The sequence below is a fragment of the Salmo salar genome, chromosome ssa24 (assembly GCF_905237065.1).
Source record: "Salmo salar chromosome ssa24, Ssal_v3.1, whole genome shotgun sequence".
Taxonomy (NCBI): Eukaryota; Metazoa; Chordata; class Actinopteri; order Salmoniformes; family Salmonidae; genus Salmo; species Salmo salar.
The window spans coordinates 18042533-18064486 of record NC_059465.1 but is presented as its reverse complement, the minus strand read 5'-3'; the positions used below and the strand labels follow the sequence as shown (position 1 = coordinate 18064486).

Genomic DNA, 21954 nt, shown 5'->3' with positions numbered 1-21954 from the left:
GAAGCTTTTCAACAGCATCACCAAGATGTGCAGGTCAGCACCCAAATAACAGTCTGTAAACATTGGGGTGCAGTATGAAGGCAACAAATGAAGGATCATGAGCATAGCTCTCATTAAATGGCATGCATTACAAAAGACAAGGTAAGTGTTGATTCTACCTACTACCTCAGTCAGACCAAATATGTATGAAAGTCTTTATTTTAGGGCCAGACTTGTGTGTTTCTTGCCTAATGAAGAGATACTGGTTTCATTGTCACTTGTCATAATGTCATTGTTCTTTTTCAAGGTGGATCTCGAGATTCCGCCCATTGATGGGAATCCCCAAGTCCTCTACTCTGATTTGCCACCCCTCTGCTGGGGGTCTGATTGAAGTCCTCTCATGGGAGATTAGTTTAAAGTGAGTAGACCGTTGAGTTTTCCTGTTGAACATATACTGAATCGTTGTCTCTTGTGTGTTTAGTGCATTAGAAACAGAAGTCTTTAGAGTATGTCAAACTGATATCTTTACCATGTAACCATCAATCTTCATAACTGTATAGAGTGGGTACATCAGTTATGGCTGTACAATACTGGTGCGTTTGTTCTGACACTTACATTTTTCCCTTTAGGAAATGGAGGACTTTTTCTATTACTGTCAGCTGCGTAAACAAGGCATTGACTCCATGGAGATCCGACAGGTGTCCACCCGAATCCCACTAGCAAAGGTCCCCTTTATCATGAGGGCTCTGGACTTCTTCCCCATTGAGCAAGAGGTACAAAGTCCTTAATGAGGACTAATGTGATGACTAGGCTAATGTGGGACACTTGATTTATCTATTACTTTGATAATTTTCTGTTTTCGTTCCTCATGTTATACTTTTATGAGTTATAACAATGAGTTAGGTTCAGTATAGAAATGTTTGTTGATCATCACTCTCTCCAGCTGGAGGACATGCAGAACGAAGTAAAGTTCAGCAGGTATGCTGAGACTGTGAAATATGTGACCGACATAGACCTGGAGGAGTTCATTAAGGCGTACGTCAACCAGCAGCCAGCGTTTGGTATCTCCAGGAAGTAGTTACTTCACACTTTCCAGGTCCTGGATGATGAGAGAGCATGTAGTGAACAGGGACGAGCTGCTGGAACTCTTCCAGGACAGAGATGTGCTAGGCTAGCTGCCTGTTAATCTGCATCTTCTTAGTCTCCACACATCTGTTTGCCCTGCCTGTATAATTCTATGCAGGGTAGTGTCAGTATATACAATATGCTAACCTTATGTCTTTATGTTCCCTTGTTCTGAGGCAGCGCTGGTATTTCATTCTAATAATACGTCAACTCTCTTTTTGCCTCAGCGGAATACATCACTGAGGACAAGCTGGCAGAATTTTTCACCACACTGGTTGGACTGAATCCAGAGGGGGAGATCTGAGCTGGAAGCCGTTGAATGTGATGGTATGTATCACCATGTTGCGCTCAGAGTAGTGTCTGAAAATGTGATAATGAGACTGAGACTACACAGCTTTGATAGTCCACCATTAAAAGTGTGTGTGTGTGTGGGACAGATTCAGAAGACATGCTGGATTGTGAGATCCTGGAGGAGAGTTCCATGGAAACATTTTCTAATGATTTCCTGGGGATTGTTCCCTCCTCCCAAGAGGGAATGTTGTCCCCCTCTGGGTCAGAAGTTGTATAGAAATTACATGTTTTTTCTTTTGGAAAGGTTTTTATTTATCAATCTACTTTAAAAACAGCTCATTTTCATTTCCATCGTTTATACACATAAAAACGGCATAAAAGCATAAAACAGCATTTGAGTATTACATTTCAATTTGTTAAAAATCTATCTTCAGAGCTCGTGCTGCTAGGTGACCTAAACTGGAACATGCTTAACACCCCGGCCATCCTACAGTCTAAGCTTGATGCCCTCAATCTCACACAAATGATCAATGAACCTACCAGGTACAACCCCAAATCTGTAAACACGGGCACTCTCATAGATATCATCCTAACCAACTTGCCCTCCAAATACACCTCTGCTGTTTTCAACCAAGATCTGAGATCACTGCTTCATTGCCTGCATTCGTAATGGGTCTGCGGTCAAACAACCACTCATCACTGTCAAAGGCTCCCTAAAACACTTCAGCGAGCAGGCCTTTCGAATCGACCTGTCCCGGGTATCCTGGAAGGATATTGACCTCATCCCGTCAGTAGAGGATGCCTGGTTATTCTTTAAAAGTGCCTAGCTCACCATTTTAAATAAGCATGCCCCATTCAAAAAATGTAGGAACAGATATAGCCCTTGGTTCCCTCCAGACGTCACTGCCCTTGACCAGCACAAAAACATCCTGTGGCGTTCTGCATTAGCATCGAATAGCCCCCGTAATATGCAACTGTTCAGGGAAGTTAAGAACCAATATACACAGGCAGTTAGGAAAGCTAAGGCTAGCTTTTTCAAGCAGAAATATGCATCCTGTAGCACAAATTCAAAAAAGTTCTGGGACACTAAAGTCCATGGAGAATAAGAGCACCTCCTCCCAGTTGCCCACTGCACTGAGGCTACCCCGATCAACAGCCCTCCACCCCCCAACAGCAAATCGCCCAAGCCTCTCCCATTTCTCCTTCACCCAAATCCAGATAGCTGATGTTCTGAAAGAGCTGCAAAATCTGGACCCCTACAAATCAGCCGGGCTAGACAATCTGGACCCCCTCTTTCTAAAATGATCTGCCGAAATTGTTGCAACCCCTATTACGAGCCTGTTCAACCTCTTTTGTATCGCCTGAGATTCCCAAAGACTGGAAAGCTGCCGCGGTCATCCCCCTCTTCAAAGGGGGAGACACTCTAGACCCAAACTGCTACAGACCTATATCTATCCTACCCTGCCTTTCTAAGGTCTTAGAAAGCCAAGTTAACAAACAGATTACCGACCATTTCGAATCCCACCGTACCTTCTCCGCTATGCAATCTGGTTTCAGAGCTGGTCATGGGTGCACCTCAGCCACGCTCAAGGTCCTAAACGATATCATAACCGCCATCGATAAGAAACAATACTGTGCAGCCGTATTCATCGACCTGGCCAAGGCTTTCGACTCTATCAATCACCACATTTTTATCGGCAGACTCAACAGCCTTGGTTTCTCAAATGGTTGCCTCGCCTGGTTCACCAACTACCTCTCTGATAGAGTTCGGTGTGTCAAATTGGAGGGCCTGTTGTCCCGGACCTCTGCCAGTCTATTGGGGTGCCACAGGGTTCAATTCTCGGGCCGACTCTTCTCTGTAAATATCAATAATGTTGTTCTTGCTGCTGGTGATTCTCTGATCCACCTCTACGCAGACGACACCATTCTGTATACCTCTGGCTCTTTGGACACTGCGTTAACTAACCTCTAGAAGAGCTTCAATGCCATACAACTCTCCTTCCGTGGCCTCCAACTGCTCTTAAATGCAAGTAAAACTAAATGCATGCTCTTCAACCGATCGCTGCCAGCACCTGCCCGCCCATCCAGCATCACTACTCTGGATGGTTCTGACTTAGAATATGTGGACAACTACAAATACCTAGGTGTCTGGTTCGACTGTAAACTCTCACATTAAGCATCTCCAATCCAAAATTAAATCTAGAATCGGCTTCCTATTTCGCAACGAAGCATCCTTCACTCATGCTGCCAAACACCCTCGTACAACTGACCGTCCTACCGATCCTCGACTTCGGCGACGTAATTTACAAAATAGCCTCCAATACCCTACTCAATAAATTGGATGCAGTCTATCACAGTGCCATCTGTTTTGTCACCAAAGCCCCATATACTACCCACCACTGTGACCTGTATGCTCTCATCGGCTGGCCCTCGCTTCATACCTGTCGCCAAACCCATTGGCTCCAGGTCATCTACAAGTCTCTGCTAGGTAAAGCCCCGCTTATCTCAGCTCACTGGTCACCATAGCAGCACCCACCCGTAGCACGCGCTCCAGCAGGTATATCTCACTGGTCACCCCCAAAGCCAATTCTTCCTTTGGCCGCCTTTCCTTCCAGTTCTCTGCTGCCAATGACTGGAACGAACTGCAAAAATCTCTGAAGCTGGAGACTCATATCTCCCTCACTAGCTTTAAGCACCAGCTGTCAGAGCAGCTCACAGATCACTGTACCTGTAAATAGCCCATCCAACTACCTCATTCCCATAATGTATTTATCTTGCTCCTTTGCACCCCAGTATCCCTACTTGCACATTCATCTTCTGCACATCTACCATTCCAGTGTTTAATTGCTGTATTGTAAATACTTCGCCACCATGGCCTATTTATTGCCTTACCTTCCTTATCTTACCTCATTTGCACATACTGTATATATACTTTTTCTACTGTATTATTGACTGTATGTTTGTTTATTCCATGTGTAACTCTGTTTTGATGTGTCGAACTGCTTTGCTTTATCTTGGTCAGGTCGCAGTTGCAAATGAGAACTTGTTCTCAACTAGCCTACCTGGTTAAATAAAGGTGAAATAAAGTACTTGTTAAAAACAATAGAAACGACCTTGAATAAAAGTATGTTTTCATGTAAAAGCCACTTAGTGTACAAATGATATAACAAAGAAACATTTTTAAGACATGAAAAACATGTTAAGTCACTTTCTTATAAGGCTGTCTTCAGTCCTTTGTACAGGAACAGGGTGAGTCCTTATCAAACTCGCCTCTTCCAGCTCCTCAAAATCAATTACTGTCCTGTCCGTCGGGGCCCAGAGGAGATCCCTCTCCTAGGTGCATCGCTCTAGGTGCCGCAGCGCTGTCGGGACCTTGGGTGGCCGCCGGGACCTTGGGTGTTGTGGGGGACCCTTCGCCTGGGGTCGAGGCCCCCTTCTGTACCACCTCAGGGCTTCTGTGGCTACCATGGCCACTGCCTGGGGGATAGTCTCTACCCGTTTCGTGACCAGCAGGTTGTGGGAGGACCACAGTGCTTCCTTCAGACATGTGAGGGTGGGCCAGAGCTTGGTGAAGGCCCTTTGTGGAATAGGCCTTCGGCCCACCCCCTACAGCATGAGCTGGTGCGTTAGGTCCTCCCCTGTTGGGAGACTCAGGGGGCCTGTTTCCTTCCACAGGTCCCTGGCGGCTCTGCACTCCCATAGCAAGTGCCTGACCGACTCATCTTGGCCGCAGCCTGGTCGGGGGCACGAGGACGTCCTCGCCATGCCCCGGGAGTGCATAACGACCCTGACAGGGAGGATCTTGTGGGCGACCATCCAGGACAGGTCCCGGTGCCAATTCAGCAGACCAAGATGGGCCACGTTGCGCCAAACCGTTGTGGGCTCACCTATAGCAAGCCTACGCACTATACACACTGGTTCCCTCTCCAGCACAAGAGAGAAAAGAGAGCGGTGTTTAGTTAAAACCGTGACTGCTTCTTTTCCCAGTTTAAAATGTCTTAACTTTTGGAGCTGGACATAGTGTGGGGAGCAGAAAAGAGACTGGGGCTCGCAGGTCGACTGGGATCAGCCTCAGGGTTCTGAGGTAAGATCCCAGGCAGAACCATGTGAGGGCCTGGGTCTTGTTGTTGACCGGGGTGGTGGCAAGAGTGAGATGTAAATCATGACGGGGAGGTGGCAAGAGTGCTGTAAAAGACTCATGGGAAGTATCTAGTTCATGAAGCGCACACACATACAGGTTTCCTCATGGGTGAAGTTTGATGTGACCTTTTATTGGTTATGATTGGCTAATAAAGATCAATTGAATACAGCATATGTTATGACATGAAAAAATAACACATTTAATTGCATATGTTTTAAATGTATTAATCCACAATTGCTTACCTCATTGTGCCAAGTAATTTTTTTTATTTTTTATTAATGTATAGCCAATGCATTTACTTTTGTTTTCTGGGAGACTTGCAAGATAAATGCTGTAAAACTTTTGTCTGAAGTAGTGCAACTTCTGTTAAGGCTGTCTGTCTACAAAACACAAAAAAATGGGCGTGCACGCGCTTTGCTTGTTCTGAACACTGTCCTTGGCGCAGGCGCGTTACTTCCTCCTACAGCTCGCTTCAGTGTGTTTGCATTGTGTCTAAACTGCCGGCGAGTTTAAGAAAATATTTTACCTATAGCAGCTATGTCGGGCAGGTCGGTCCGCGCGGAGACACGGAGTAGGGCGAAAGATGACATCAAGCGGGTTATGGCTGCTGTTGATAAAGTACGAAATTGGTAAGAGGGAAAGCGTTATCTAAGACCCGAGAGCAGCATTGCTAGTGGGGGAGGAGAGACCGGGAGAAGAACAAATTTATGAAACGAAAGATATATTGAATGAAATTCGGTCGGATGATATCTCGGCTCATGTGCGCTGCGCTCCCGTGCCCTGGTCAGAGGAGGAGGTCGCTTAAACACGTATCATGTGGGAATATTACATCTATTCATAAAATATTGTGGGTTGAACCTAGAAGCCATTTCGTTGCAGTCACATGAAGCCTTTGCCGTTCTAGCATAGTACATGTACTGCCGGCTTGAGAAGCTTTGTCGGCTACTGGTTTTTCACCGCTCGAATGTTATCAATAATAACATCACAGCCGCCGTTCGACGACAGCGGTCAATAGTTAGAATAGTTTCTATGTTCGCGGGGTTTTAAATTTAGCGCTTGGAGAGGTTTTTGTGTCCTACAAATATAGAGAGCGCGTGTGGTGCTGGTGGGAAGAGGAACTGTGCAAGACCGAATTGCTTTACAATTTTATTTTGGATGGTCCTATAGTTGAATAAAATTGCAATTTTATAGATTCGCACTAATGTAGATGTGTTAGTAGCCTAAATGTAATCACCACTAAATTAATGTAAATAATTTAGTTGAGGCTATTCACCTGTAGGCTCACTCATTGGTAGATTTCTCAAATGACTACAAGTACATTCCTAACTTTCAAATTAACTTTCCACAGAAATGTTGAAGGACATTTTCTACGGGGAACTGACATTTAAAGCGATAGTAAACAAAAATAGTATTGTGGTATTTTGACATTTTGAAATTAATACACAAATGCAAACAAGTGTTCCTCATTCCTTGTGTATCTAATGCAGGGAGAAGAAATGGGTAACAGTCGGTGACACATCCTTGCGAATCTACAAATGGGTGCCAGTTACCGAGCCCAAGTCAAATGATGTAAGTCCATAGGGTGTTTGGGGGCACCAATTTTGTATTCATTTTTTTCTGCTGAGTGTAGAATGAAACTGGGAACAGTTCAATTACTGAAGTAAGGTGGATGATCACCAGCTTCCTTTCTTCATCTCCTTTCAAATGTCTTCTGATATGACCTATACAAAGTGATTATATTGAGATAAAATACATCATGTGATATGTTATACATAATAAATGGCACAACTACAGCATTTTATGTGTGATCTTGCAGAAGAGCAAAAATAAGAAGAAAGGCAAGGATGACAAGTATGGGTCGGAGGTCACAACACCAGAAAACAGCTCCTCTCCTGGAATGATGGACATGCATGGTAAGAGCCAATTCACACCTTATGCCGACAAAGAGCAAAATACTTTAAACTGATGTTCAATAATAGTTGTAAACTCATCTTTCTTTCACTTTCTGTATCTCTTAGATGATAACAGTAACCAGAGCTCCATTGCTGACTGCTCCCCGATGAAGCAGGAGAACAGCAACAGTGCCAGCCCTGCCCCAGAGGCCACGGCAACTTCCCAGAGTGACAGCAACGAGGCTAAGAGTGACCAGAGCCAGTTCCCTGGCAAAGAGCAGCTGAAGAGCACAGACAGCAAGAGTGGTCAGTCAATATGCTACCTAGCACAGAAAGGGAGAGCATTGCCTTAGTTTCAACTAAACTATATGAAACTATACATACAGCATATTGTCCTCATTAAAGCTGTGCTCTTGTCTTACCTTGAGGTATTTTCTAAGAGTAGTGTCAACTTGTCAAATAATATGACTTAACTTGAGAGGCAGAATGCTTTTATACAGCCCACATAATCCCAGAATAGTAAAAAGAAATGGCAGTTGCACAACTGTCAAGGTCAAAAGTGTACATGTTATGGCTTGTAAAAATGGCATTCATAAGGAACCTTTGGTGAACAAAATAATATATAATATATGCCATTTAGCACTCTTTCCCCCCCCAAAGTGACTTAGTCATGCGTGAAAACAAATGTTATTTCATCTTCACCAATGTCAATGGCAGCATTGGGAACAGTTCTATGAATTAACCCATCAGCATACAGAGAATTGCTTGAAACAATTTAGCAAGTTTTTGTTAAAGATTTTCAGGCTAGCGATACATATTGACAAACCATAATCAACAATGAGGGTATGGAAGATATCATGAAATGCTAAACATGCCTCTTAACAGTATTGTAAAAATGGGCATCTACTGAGAGAGATTTATTCACAAGTCTGAGCATGTACTCTGGGCAACAAGAGTTTCTCATATATTTTGAGAAAAGTTTAGCTGTTATGTACTAGACAGGCAAACAGGTTGTTGTTTCCTCTTGTGGGGTTGAACAGAGGATTTCACTAAGGCCTACTGTAGTTTCTGGTGTAATGAGCTGGTAAATAGGTCTGCCATACCAATGCCGTTTAAGAACGGAGCGCAAAACTCCTCAAACTACAGTGTGCCAACTTGTCATTGATGTAGTTTTCACCAAGTAGCAAGCTAAACACCCGTGAGAGTAGTATTTTCCATAATTCAATACCAACCCCTTGTTCTTTTTATTTATTTAACCTTTATTTAACTAGGCAAATCAGTTAAGAACAAATTCTTATTTACAATGACGGCCTACCAAAAGGCAAAAGATCTCCTGTGGGAATGGGGGCTGGGATTGAAATAAATAAATAACATATAAATAAGGACAAAACACACATCACGACAAGAGAGACAACACTACATAAAGAGAGACCTAAGACAACAACATGGCAAGGCAGCAACACATGACAACACAGCATGGTAGCAACACATGGTACAAACATTATTGGGCACAGACAACAACACAAAGGGAAAGAAGGTAGAGACAACAATATATCACGTGAAGCAGCCAGTTCTGTACATACACTTGACTTTGCTTTCTTGCCTTCAAGATGGTTCTGTAATGTAGAGTTTTAAGTCGGTTACATTAAGGTATTTCTGTCATCTCTCAGATTTTGTGATATTATTTTGGAAAAAATACAGGTAAATAAATCTTGCTAGGTCATGCCGCAATCAGACCTTGTCTACCAAGATCTGCGATAATACACCCCAAGCAAGGTCACTCATGCCACGTCTGTGAAGTTGAAACTATTGTGGATAGTAAAGAGAAGAATAACATGCAGCCCTCAACGGCCAAGTTGTGTGCGTGAGTGTTGCAAAATACATTTACACGTGTTATTCAATAATTTCACCCACACCGCTTGTGCGAACGTATCTGCGTAGCCAAACGCTAAAACATAACCTAGTTCCATTTGGATATCAGGAAGATTCAAACCCACGTGGATGCTTGAAAGACAAACGAGGAGAGATTAATTAAAGAAAACTAACTAGGTTTCACTTTTTATCTGTGGATTAATAGTCGGAGTAGAGAAACATGATTTTGTATGACTATGGGTAGAAATTCTACAAAGAATCAGCTAAAAAGAGAACCATAATAATGTCAGGTAAAATAACAACCCAATGTTTATCTCCCAGGACAAACTGGCTAGCAACATCTATCTAGCTAAATGTTCATGAATGTTTTGTGTTCGACCTACCCCAAAATTAATATACAGTGCCTTCAGAAAGTATTCCGACACCTTGACTTTTTCTACATTTTATGTTACAGCATTATTGTAAAATCGATTAAATAAAATCCTCAGCCATTTACACACAATACCCCATAATGACAAAGCGAGAATTAAAAATACTTATATACATAAGTATTCAGACCCTTTGCTATGAGACTCGAAATTGAGCTTAGGTGCATCCTGTTTCCATTGGTCATCTTTGAGATGAGTCCACCTTTTGGTAAATTCAATTGTTTGGACACGATTTGGAAAGGCACACACCTGTCTGTATGAGGTACCACAGTTGACAGTGCATGTCAGAGCAAAAATCAAGCCATGAGGTCCAAGGAATTGTCCGCAGAGCTCATAGACAGGATTGTGTCAAGGCACAGCTCTGGGGAAGGTTACCAAAAAATATATGCAACATTGAAGGTCTCCAAGAACACAGTGGCCCTCATCATTCTTAAATGGAAGAAGTTTGGCACCACCTAGGCTTTTCCTAGTGCTGGCTGCCTGGCCAAACTGAGCAATCGGGGAAGAAGGGCCTTGATCAGGGAGGTGACCAAGAACCCAATGGTCACTGACAGAGCTCGAGAGTTCCTCTGTGGAGATGGAAGAAACTTCCAGAAGGACAACATCTCTGCAGCACTCCATCAATCAGGTCTTTATGGTAGTGTGGCCAGACGGAAGCCACTCCTCATAAGTCACATGACAGCCCGCTTGGTGTTTGCCAAAAGGCACCTGAAGGACTCTGACCATGAGAAAGTCTCTCTGGTCTGATGAAACCAAGATTGAACTATTTGGGCTGAATGCCAAGCATCACATCTGGAGGAAACCTGGCACCATCCCTACGGTGAAGCATGGTGGTGGCAGCATCACGTTGTGGGGATGTTTTTCAGAGGCCGGGACTGGGAGACTAGTCAGGATCAAGGCAAAGATGAACGGAGCAGAGCGATCCTTGATGAAAACCTGCTCAGGACCTCAGATTGGGGTGAAGGTTCACCTTCCAACAGGACAACAACCCTAAGCACACAGCCAAGACAACGCAGGAGTGGCTTCTGGAGAAGTCTCTGAATGAATGTCCTTGAGTGGCCCAGCCAGAGCCTGGATTTGAACCCGATCAAACATCTCTGGAGAGACCTGAAAATAGCTGTGTAGCAACGCTCCCCTTCTAACCTGACAGAGATTGAGAGGATCTGCAGAGAAGAATGGGAGAAACTCCCCAAATACAGGTGTGCCAAGCTTATAGCGTCTCGATGCTGTAATCGCTGCCAAAGGTGCTTCAACAAAGTACTGAGTAAATGGTCTGAATACTTATATAAATGTGATATTTCCTTTTTTAATTTGTAATTTGCAAAAATGTCTAAAACCCATTTTTTTTCTTTGTCATTATGGAGTATTGTGTGTAGGTTGATGAGGGGGGAAAAAATATTTAATCAATTTTAGAATAAGGCTATAATGTAACAAAATGTAGAAAAAGTCAAGGGGTCTGAATACTTTCCAAAGGCACTGTAGTTGGTTCACAGTTGGTTTTGATATTTTAACCTCCATGTTATGATTGCGTCTGGTGTGGATGGACAAAATCAACATGTGCGCAGTGACATATGTACGCGTGTAGTCGGCATGTAACAGAAAATGTACTTGCCTATTTTAATAATTCACTTTTAATCAGAACTGTTACAGAAGTAGGACTACTGTATAAACACTAGTGCCTTGTCCTTTCTTATTCTATTTCCTTAAATCATCTTGTCTACCATGGTTATGCCTGAAACAGACTTTCTGGTATTGCAGGAAATGTTCACTCCTCAGAATATTCCAACACAAGCACACCCAAGAGGGACGGAAGGTCCACAGGAGGGAATGAACCATCCTCAGACACTCCTCAAGATTCTCAGGTCCTCCCTTCCACAACCATCCAAGACTAGAATGTCTTTGTATACAGTACCAGTCAAAAGTTTGGACACACCTACTCATTCGAGGGTTTTTCTTTATTTTTACTATTTTCTACATTGTAAAATAATAGTGAAGACATCAAACCAATGAAATAACACACATGGAATCATATAGTAACTATAAAAAAGTGTTAAACAAATCAAAATATATTTTATATTTGAGATTCTTCAAAGTAGCCACCCTTTTCCTTGATGACAGTTTTGCACACTCTTGGCATTCTCTCAACCAGCTTCATGAGGACTGCTTTTCAGTCTTGAAGGAGTTCCCACATATGCTGAGCACTTGTTGGCTGCTTTTCCTTCACTCTGCGGTCCAACTCATCTCAAACCATCTCAATTGGGTTGAGGTCGGGTGATTATGGAGGCTAGGTCATCTGATGCAGCACTTCATCACTCTCCTTGGTCAAATTACACAGCCTGGTGTTGTTGGGTCATTGTCCTGTTGATAAACAAATAATAGTCCCACTAAGCGCAAACCAGATGGGATCGCGTATCGCCGCAGAATGCTGTGGTATCCATGCTTGTTAAGTGTGGCTTTTTTTTAAACATTTAAAAAAATATATATTTCACCTTTATTTAACCAGGTAAGCTAGTTGAGAAGAAGTTCTCATTTACAACTGCGACCTGGCCAAGATAAAGCAAAGCAGTGCGACACAACAACAGAGTTACAAGTGTACAGTCCATAACACAATAGGAAAAAAAAGTCTATATACAGTGTGTGCAAATGGCGTGAGGCTGTAAGGCAATAAATAGGCCATAGTAGCGAAGTAATTACAGTTTAGCAAATGAACACTTGAGTGATCAATAGCAGATGATGTGCAAGTAGAAATACTGGTATGCAAAAGAGCAGGAAAGTAAATATAAACAATATGGGGATGTGGTAGGTAGATTGGGTGGGCTATTTACAGATGAGCTATGTACAGCTGCAGCGATCGGTTAGCTGCTCAGAGAGCTTATGTTTAAAGTTAGTGAGGGAAAAATAAGTCTCCAGCTTCAGAGATTTTTGCAGTTCGTTCCAGTCATTGGCAGCAGAGAACTAGAAGGAAAGGTGGCCAAAGGAGGTGTTGGCTTTCGGGATGACCAGTGAGATATACCTGCTGGTGCGCGTGCTACGGGTGGGTGTTGTTATCGTGACCAGTGAGTTAAGGTGGAGCTTTACCTAGCATAGACTTATAGATGACCTGGAGCCAGTGGGTCTGGCGACGAATATGTAGCGAGGGCCAGCCGACTAGAGCATACAGGTCGCAGTGGTGGGTGGTATAAGGGGCTTTGGTGACAAAACGGATGGCACTGTGATAGACTGCATCCAGTTTGCTGAGTAGAGTATTGGAAGCTATTTTGTAAATGAAGTGTGCCTTGAATTCTAAATAAATCAGTGTCACCAGCAAAGCACCATCACGCCACCACCTCCATGCTTCACGGTGGGAACCACACATGCGGAGATCATACGTTCACCTGCTCTGCGTCTCACAAAGACAGGACAGTTGGAAACAAAAATCAAAAATTTGGACTCATCAGACCAAAGGACAGATTTCCACCGGTCTAATGTCCATTGCTCATGTTTCTTGGCCCTACCAAGTCTCTTCTTCTTATTGGTGTCCTTTAGTAGTGGTTTCTTTGCAGCAATTCGACCATGAAGGCCTGATTCATGCAGTCTCCTCTGAACAGTTGATGTTGAGATGTGTCTGTTAATTGAACTCGGTGAAGAATTTATTTGGGCTGCAATTTCAGAGGCTGGTAACTCTAACAAAGTTCTCCTCTGCAGCAGAGGTAACTCTGTGTCTTCCTTTCCTGTGGCGGTCCTCATGAGAGCCAGTTTCATCATAGCGCTTGATGGTTTTTGCGACTGCACTTGAACAAACTTTCAAAGTTCTTTACATTTTCCAGATTGACTTACCTTCATGTCTTAAAGTAATGATGGACTGTTGTTTCTCTTTGCTTATTTGAGCTGTTGCCATAATATGGACTTGGTCTTTTGCCAAATAAGGCTATCTTCTGTGTACCACCCATACCTTGTCACAACACAATTGATTGGCTCAAACGCATTAAGGAAAGAAATTCCACAAAGGCACACATATTAATTGAAATATATTTTGATTTGTTTAACACATTTTTGTGGACTAAATAATTCCATGTTATTTCATAGTTTTGATGTCTTCACTATTATTCTACAATGTAGAAAATAGTAAAAAAAAAAAAAACTTGACTGGTACTGTATGTTTGTCAATTATACATTTTACTGATGCAGTATAATGAAACTCGTTTGACAGCAAGTATTTTTATATGAAAAGCTTTTTCTGAAATAATTTGTTTTATTTTTGCAGGAATCTGAAGATGGCACTCCTCCCAATAAGAAGGGCAAGTTGGAAACTCCCTCAGCTGATTTTGAGGAAATCTAACTTATCTTCTCCCATCACCAATTCCTCGACCTGTTTCTATTTCCTAATCACTTCAGGTGTCCTAACCTCTCCTGTGTCTTCAGCTCTTTCTTCTTCTGCATTGGTCCCAGAGGAGTCCAGCACCCCCCCCCCCTCTCATTTTGCCACTAACACCTGCTATTGTTTTGGTTCTCCGCCAAAGTGTATGTACATACAGTATTTTGATTTAGTCACTTTTGTTGTTTTGCTCAGGAGGGTCAACACACTGTTTGAATCCTTGTATGATCTATTGGTTCTGCTGCTGTTGTAACCTTTTATTACTTTGACAGTTAGACATTAGTTAATTTAACTATAAAACAACACCTACATTTTTGTATTAATTAGTGGCACTCGGTTGCATATTGGTTTCCCTTTCTCCTCGTGTGAAAGCTGTAGCTTGTAGCATAGGCCTACTTCCAGGTTTGTGTGCCTTGAATTGCCAGAATAATGTGTGTAGATTTGTTTCTATAGTGTGTATACTTCACTCTGGTATATCAAGTGCCCATTGCCCAGTTTTTGTTAACCGTTTCAAAGCATTTTTCAGTGCAAATGTAGGCTGCTTGGTTATAGCTCTTTGAATACCTCACTGAAGTCCAGCAGTGCTGGCAACACTATGTATAGATTAAACAATAAGTATAACCTCTACTTGCGAAGTGTAAGTGGCCTAAATAGTTGTTTCCTCGTCAGCCTTTGCCCAACTAAAAATGCCTTATTCAATTAGTCCTACAGAAAGTCAAATGTTGAATGTCTTCTTTTGGGACCCTTATTTGTATTATTTTATTAGTGTTGAATACATTTGAGTGGGGTTTAACTAGCATAATTTATTCCACAAATATTAATTGATTTCGTCATGTAAGGTTTTAAAATAAAACAATTCTACAAAAAACAACTTGTTATGCAGCTGCCACCGATATAAAGCTACAATGCAGATAGCTCTAGTTTAGATCCCTATAATATGGATATCTTCCAGAATTGAGTCAGAGAGGAAGAGGCGAAGCATGGTTTTGCTCCAGAATTTGCTTACGTAAGGCTTATTTGATCAAATAAAAGTTTTGTAATGGTTAGGTTATGAATGCACTGATAAGTGGATGTACATGGCATTTTGGCAACTTTAGGGGAAAAAAAGACTTTATAAGGAAGTTGTGCCTGTCATAGAGATGGAGGACATTGCCATTGAGGGCTTCCACCTGAATGTGGCAGGGCTTGCAAACTGTCACGGATTACAAAGGGAAACCCAGCCTTGAGCTGCTCAGTAACGTGAGCCTACCAGATGAGCTAAATGCATTCTATGCTTGCTTCGAGGCAAGCAACACTGAACCATGCATGATGGCGCCAACAGACATGGCAGATCTGCTTCGAGCTCCTAAGCAACTTTGCAATATTTTGTTTTTACAAACATTTTGCTACACCGGCAATAACATCTGTTAAATATGTGTATGTGATCAATACATTTGATTTGAGAGCACTAGCTGTTCCGGGTGACTGTGTGATCTCGCTCTCTTTAGCCGATGTAAGACCTTTAAACAGGTTAACATTAACAAGGCCAGATGGATTACCAGGACGCGTACTCAGTGCATGCACTGATCAGCTGGCAAGTGTCTTCACTAGCATTTTCAACCGCTCCCTGACCCTGTCTGTAATACCTACACGTTTTAAGGAGACCACCATAGTCCCTTTGCCCAAGAACGCCAAGGTGTAACCTGTCTAAATGACTATCGCCCCATTGCACTCATCTGTAGCCATGAAATGCTTTGAAAGACTGTTGTGAGCCATGACCAATCATCTCAGACACCCTGGACCCACTCCAGTTTGCATACCGCCCCAACCGAGCCACAATCTCTATTGCACTCCACACTGCTCTCTCCCACCTGGAAAAAAGGAACATGTGAGAATGTTAATTGATGACACCTCAGTTTAACACCATACTGCCCTCCAAGCTCATCACTTAGCTCGACCCTGGGACTGAACACCTCCCTCTGCAACTGGATCCTGGACTTCCTGTCGGGCCGCCCCCAGGTGGTGAGGGTAGGCAACAACACATCAACCACAATGGCCCTCAACACGGGGGCCCCTCAGGGGTGTGTGCTTAGGCCCCTCCTGTGCTCCCTGTTCACCCATGATTGCGTAGCCGCACCTAACTTCAACACCATCGTTTAGTTTGCTGACGACAAGACGGTGGTAAGGCTGATCGGCGACGACGATGAGACAGCCTATAAGGACAAGGTCCGTGACCTGCCAGGACAACAACCTTTCCCTCAACGTCTGCAAGACAAAGGTGCTTATCGTAGACTACAGGAAACGGAGGGCAACACGCCCCCATTCACATCGACAAGGCTATAGTGGAGCGGGTCGAGATCAAGTTCCTCTGTGTCCACATCACTAAGGAATTTAACATGGTCCACACACACCAACAGTCACACACCCCCCCCAAATTACCCTTTACCCCTGCACATCGACTCGGTACTGGTACCCTGTGTATATAGCAAAGTTATTGTTACTCATTGTGTATTTATTCCTTGTGTTATCTTTATTTTTTTTGCATTGTTGTGAAGGGCCCTTAAGTAAGCAGTTCACTGTTAGTCTACCCTGTTTGCGAAGCATGTGACATTTTGATTTAAGTAGTCAACTGGGTGGGAATTCCTGAGTTGGGAGTAATCAGCCAATTAAGAAGAAAATGTACTACTTTAAAATGGAGAACCTCAATGGTGCTGTCTCAGACGCTGTAATGGCACAGCTACAAAGATAAGTCTTAGCTCTATAGCCTGTTGTTCACACTTATTTGCCCTCTCATTGGCTAGAATGGTCCCACCTGATCTTGCCTCCCACCTGCCTTCCATCTTTGAGGACATCAGTGGTGATTTTAGCATGTAAATCCTAGTGGGGCAAAAAAAAAAAAAAGTGGGATGCATGCCAGCGAAGTCACCACACAACACTAAACAATACATTAATTTCACTATAACGGTGACAAACAGTGCCCACAAACTGTTAGGGCCTACATCAAGTTGTCCCAACACATTACCACTGCTACACTTGGCTATAATCGGAGCCTTGTCTGGCAGCAAAACGGCTCATTCAGCCTCATTTACTGCCTTTAAAAAGATATGGCTGACTTGCTTAAACAAATGTGGTTTCTACTGACAATTGAGATGTACAAACTATGGCATAATGGGACGAAAAGCAGATGAGGCAATCCGTAATTTCGATTAAGACATTAATGAGCGAGCTAGGACGGATATAGTCAATGTAACTATTTGTTCAGCACTTTTGAAATGTACAGCAACAGAATTCAGAACATGGGCGGTTCTTAGTGTTCTCCCTGTACACCAAGTCAGAACCATAGGATAAATAAAGGGGGCATATAAGCAGACAATGAAAGCTCTTACAATATTCAATGATTACATTTCTCAAAAACAGGTTATAGGCTACATGTGCACAAAATCAAAATAGGTGAAATTAAGAGGTGGAAATAGGCCAAATTATTAGGGTGAGGCACATGGGCTACTAACAGCTACTACACAACACTTAAAAAAAAAAAATTAGCCCTTTTTCTCCCCAATTGGTAGTTAGTCTTGTCTCATCGCTGCAACTCCTGTACGGACTCGGGAGAGGCCAAGGTCGAGAGCCATGTGTCCTCCGAAACACGACCCAAACAAGTCGCACTGCTTCTTGACACAATGCCCACTTAACCCGGAAGCCAGCCGCACCAATGTGTCGGAGGAAACACCGTGCACCTGGCGACCATGTCAGCGTGCCTACGCCTGGCCCGCCACAGGAGTGCCTAGAGCGCAATGGGACAAGGACAACCTTGCCAGCCAAACCCTCCCCTATGCCGGGCGACACTGGGCCGTTTGTGCGCCGCCCCATGGGTCTCCGGGTCGCGGACAGCTGCGACAGAGCCTAGACTCGAACCAGGATCTCTAGAAAGAGGCCCGAGTTCCGGATTTACAATTCTGAGTTGGATGAAAGTTCAAAACGTATTTTCCCAGTCTTAGTTAATTTTTCCAGAGTTCCCAGTTGTCTTAAACTCACTAAAGTCAGATTTGGCAGTTCCAAGTTAAGTTTTGTGCGTGGCCCAATTCATGCTTCATTGTCAGCATGGCCAATGTTGAATGTTTTATTTTAAACTAGGAAGAGAGGCCCATAGTCTTAGACTTGGGACCACACAGCCACTCCACTGAATAGCAGGCTAATGATTGCTTTGCAATGGCTGCAGTTAGCCACTGATTCCTTCCAAACCCCTCATTGTTGAATTTGCGATATCCAACTTGTTGTGTAATGTTTATGTCCAATGGCCGATGAGCACCTATACGTTTTATCTATAATTTCTCTTCATTATTTATCTTCGTATGACAAGGATTAAAAAGGATTTGCCAGTAGATTGTCGACTTGATTCATGGTGATGACTGCTAGCTAAGATTTTGAAAGTCCAGTCAAAGCTACTGTAGATATAACGTGATTTGATGTAATTCTGTGGCCAATGACCTTAAGCATTCTTGGATGGGTACTTCTAATAACTCTATGGCAGCACCCAAGGGGCTTGCATTTTCGAGCTCTGCCCTTAGACTTGGTGGCGCGGTAGTGTCCCCATGAGTGACAGAACACTGGGCCAATCACGGCGCAACGCTCCGTATTTTCTGCTGGCTTGTCCCACCACCACAGAAGCACTGAGCTAGGCTGAAATACCTGCATTTTGGAGCTGCCTTACCTGGAAAAAAAACTAAAGAGACCATGTTTATATGCAGTTTTATTAACTCGATGTGTGTGTGTGTGTGTATATATACATACATACACATATATATATATATTTGTTTTTACATTGTTTGCAAACTGTGTGACACATATTAATGCCAAAATAACATGCAAAACGGGCAACCACCCTGCCATTAACCCATTTAAATTTGCAACTTCAATGGGGTAGGAAACGGGAGAGACAAAATGCATGTTATGCGCCTGAAGACCCTGAGCTGTCAACGGACAGTGAACTTGAAATGGATCCTGACGAAAGTGAGAGAAAGAACCTGGGTCGTCAGGTGGTGTGAAGGCTTCCGAGCCTCACTCCAATGATCAGAAAGACTCTGGCCCAATAGGAGTATGATTCTTGGAGAAAGTGGATCCATACCTTTGGTCGATCTGTTTGTGGTTTTCAGTCTTTATGGGGACGAAAGTGGTGTCCTGCTTACAGAGGTAAAATTAGTTTTATATTGGGTATTCGGTTTCCTCGTCAATAGCTATTGAACCAAGCATAACATGACTATGAAGATGGTATATTCTGAATCGCGTGGATGTCAAAGTCCAAGGTCAGTTAGCTACTTGACAATATTTCTACCTAAGTAATTACACAAAAACAAATACACCCCCTCCAACACCCCTGTAGTAACAACACTTCACAATTTTACACACATGTACCAGCATACAATCCATTCTCCAACTAAATATTCACAATGTTTGCGAGTTATATTACACAGTACTAGTATTAGTCCATCCATAGAAATTTGAAATGAAACAATTAAACTTTAGGTGCAAACCTGTCTATGACTTCACTCTTTCCCAAGCGTGTTAGTATGAATATCCTTGTCAATTGTCATGAGGCATTCTATCTTGGTCTCCTAAGCCAGGTATGTAGATGTCTTAATGCACTGAAAGATCTCTCACAGCTGCTAACTGGGATGGTCAGCACAGTCTGTATGATTGCCTTCAGTGATGGGAAAATATCAGTGTCTAACAATTTATACATGCAGGACATGTCAGAAGTGGCATCTTTATGTTTAGCAAGGACTATTTCCTCTGGCTTGAGATGAATATGCCATGTTTGTCTTGTGTGGGCCTGCTCTCTCTCGATGTTCTCGCTCTGTCTTGTCTTCTCCCCTCTCTTCCTTGCTGTCTGATGTTCTGCTGTCTTGGATTTCCTCTATTATTACAGAGAAGGCATAGTATCAGTGCCGTAGCAATATGGAGTATCCTGAACAGACAAACACACAGAAGCAATATATACACACAACATGAACAACAGGCAAATACTGTTTACATGATTTTTTTCACTCAATCTTAAACCTGATTAACATTCAACTGTCTTACCCTTCACTCACCACAATACCGGTGTTCTCTCTGTCGCTTTAGCAACACAATCTAAATGCATGCAACCAACCATGTGGCAAAACAAATGAGGTTGGCTTAGATTGTTTACAAGTAAGCTATATTTAGTTTCCAATTTTTATTGAAAACAAATACATTTGCACAATGACCACTTGTTGTTTCAAATAAATCGTTACAGTTGTTGGTTAGCTAGCTAGTGAATTTTAGCCATATTTGCATTGACATGAAATCAGTCAAAACACCTCAAAACAAGACATGCTATCAATAACTTGATGAAATAAGCCATTTATTATTCCCACACATGGCAGTGTCATTCTTGCTAGCAATCTGGCCATCCAGAATCACAACAGGCTGATTTATGCCCCATGGAAGATCGCACATCATTTTTGTGACGTTGTCAGCCAACCCATCTATGTAGCTAGATGCTAAATAATTGTATTGTAAACACACACACACACACAATCTATTCACTTCCTCCTGCAAATACAACAGCCGTCTCAATGTTAGCTCGACTGGGTAGTCCCTCATGTAAGTTAACGTTCTGTCAGTGCAGCTTTTGAGTCAACATGTTGACTGTAAATTACTCGAATCTGGATTACTGTGAAGTCAATAACATCATTATGAGCTAACAAAATGTGCTATAGTAATAACAAGCAAACAAACAAAGTTTACCTCTGGTTCTCCTCATCTTTGCGCTCTCTTATTTTACAATATCCCAGCAGGGCAAAAGACTCGGGACAGAGACAAAATCATTCGGGGCTAAAGCCCGGGCCTGGTGAAGTCAATGCTTGATGCAATGCAGACCCGGTGGAAAGCGTGAGACTGAGGAGACTCGGTCTGTCCTTTTGGAGTTTTGATGCAGAGTGTAGCCGGATAAAGTCATGCTAGGGTGTAAATTATCCTGTGAGAGCTTTTGCTCCAAATCCACTAAGGTGTTTCAGGTGCCAAGTTTATGGTCATGTTGCAGCAGTATGTAGAAGGGAGATACAAGTGTGCAGGAGGGCATGGGACAAGTGTAGTTTAAAGGGAAAACGTGTGTGTGTTTCAATTGTGGGGGTGGTCATGTTGTTGGGGGATCATAAATGTCCTGTGATAGTGAGAGATTTGAGCCCTGTGAGTAGTAGGCCTTGTTGATTGGAGCCCTGTGGGTAGTAGTTGGCTTGTTGCTGTTTACTGTTATGGTCATTAATTGTACCACAATGAGGGGAACGAAATCCCAGAAGATTGAATTGGCAGCAGAACTCTTGGGTATGAGATTTTTGTGCTGAAGAACTACAGGGGGTTTTGAGAGAAGGGGGTACAGCCTCCCAGGCCTGGTGTGGGATCTGTTTGGCCAAAGTAGTGGTAATGTGTGTTGGGGATAGTGGTATGTATAGGGTTATGGCGCTTCAATTTCCTTTACCCCTTTTTTGTAAACAATTGTGCAATGCAGTTTCCAAACTGGGAAACGCAGCAATATGGAACAAAGCGTCTACCATACGAAGACGACTACTCTCTACGTCGAAGTTATTTTGAGCCTGCAGCTCGAGTGGAGGGTGTTTCTATGATACTCCAGCCAATCACGTTGGCAGACATGACGGCGCAACAGTTAGTCCCTTTAGCTTCACTGGAAATACTTCGATACCAACAACACTTTTGTTAGCTGTAAGCAAACTATATATAGCTAGCAAAATAGGATACTGAAAAGACTGGCAGTGGTTGCCAACAATGCAACGTTTCTCAAAGGGTGGAGCAAAACTGGAAAATTTATTCGAAAGAGCAAAGTGACATGTATAAATAACTTCATTTTAACTCGCA

The 21954-nt window shown here is 42.9% G+C and overlaps 1 protein-coding gene and 1 long non-coding RNA gene across 2 annotated transcripts; one reads left to right on the top strand and one right to left on the bottom strand.

Annotated features, from left to right (window-relative positions):
- The first annotated feature begins 5948 nt into the window (after nucleotides 1-5948).
- Nucleotides 5949-14953, top strand: LOC106585288 (B-cell CLL/lymphoma 7 protein family member A). Its single transcript, XM_014171355.2, has 6 exons — nucleotides 5949-6165; nucleotides 7024-7105; nucleotides 7353-7449; nucleotides 7555-7734; nucleotides 11487-11590; nucleotides 13972-14953. Exons 1-6 carry the CDS (start codon nucleotides 6074-6076, stop codon nucleotides 14044-14046), a joined length of 630 nt encoding a protein of 209 aa, XP_014026830.2. The 5' UTR covers nucleotides 5949-6073; the 3' UTR covers nucleotides 14047-14953.
- Nucleotides 14954-19394: 4441 nt separating this feature from the next.
- Nucleotides 19395-21569, bottom strand: LOC106585287 (uncharacterized). Its single transcript, XR_006761884.1, has 2 exons — nucleotides 20830-21569; nucleotides 19395-19972 (listed from the first exon to the last, which is right to left on the bottom strand). It is a non-coding gene; the product is annotated as an uncharacterized lncRNA (long non-coding RNA).
- Nucleotides 21570-21954: the final 385 nt, after the last annotated feature.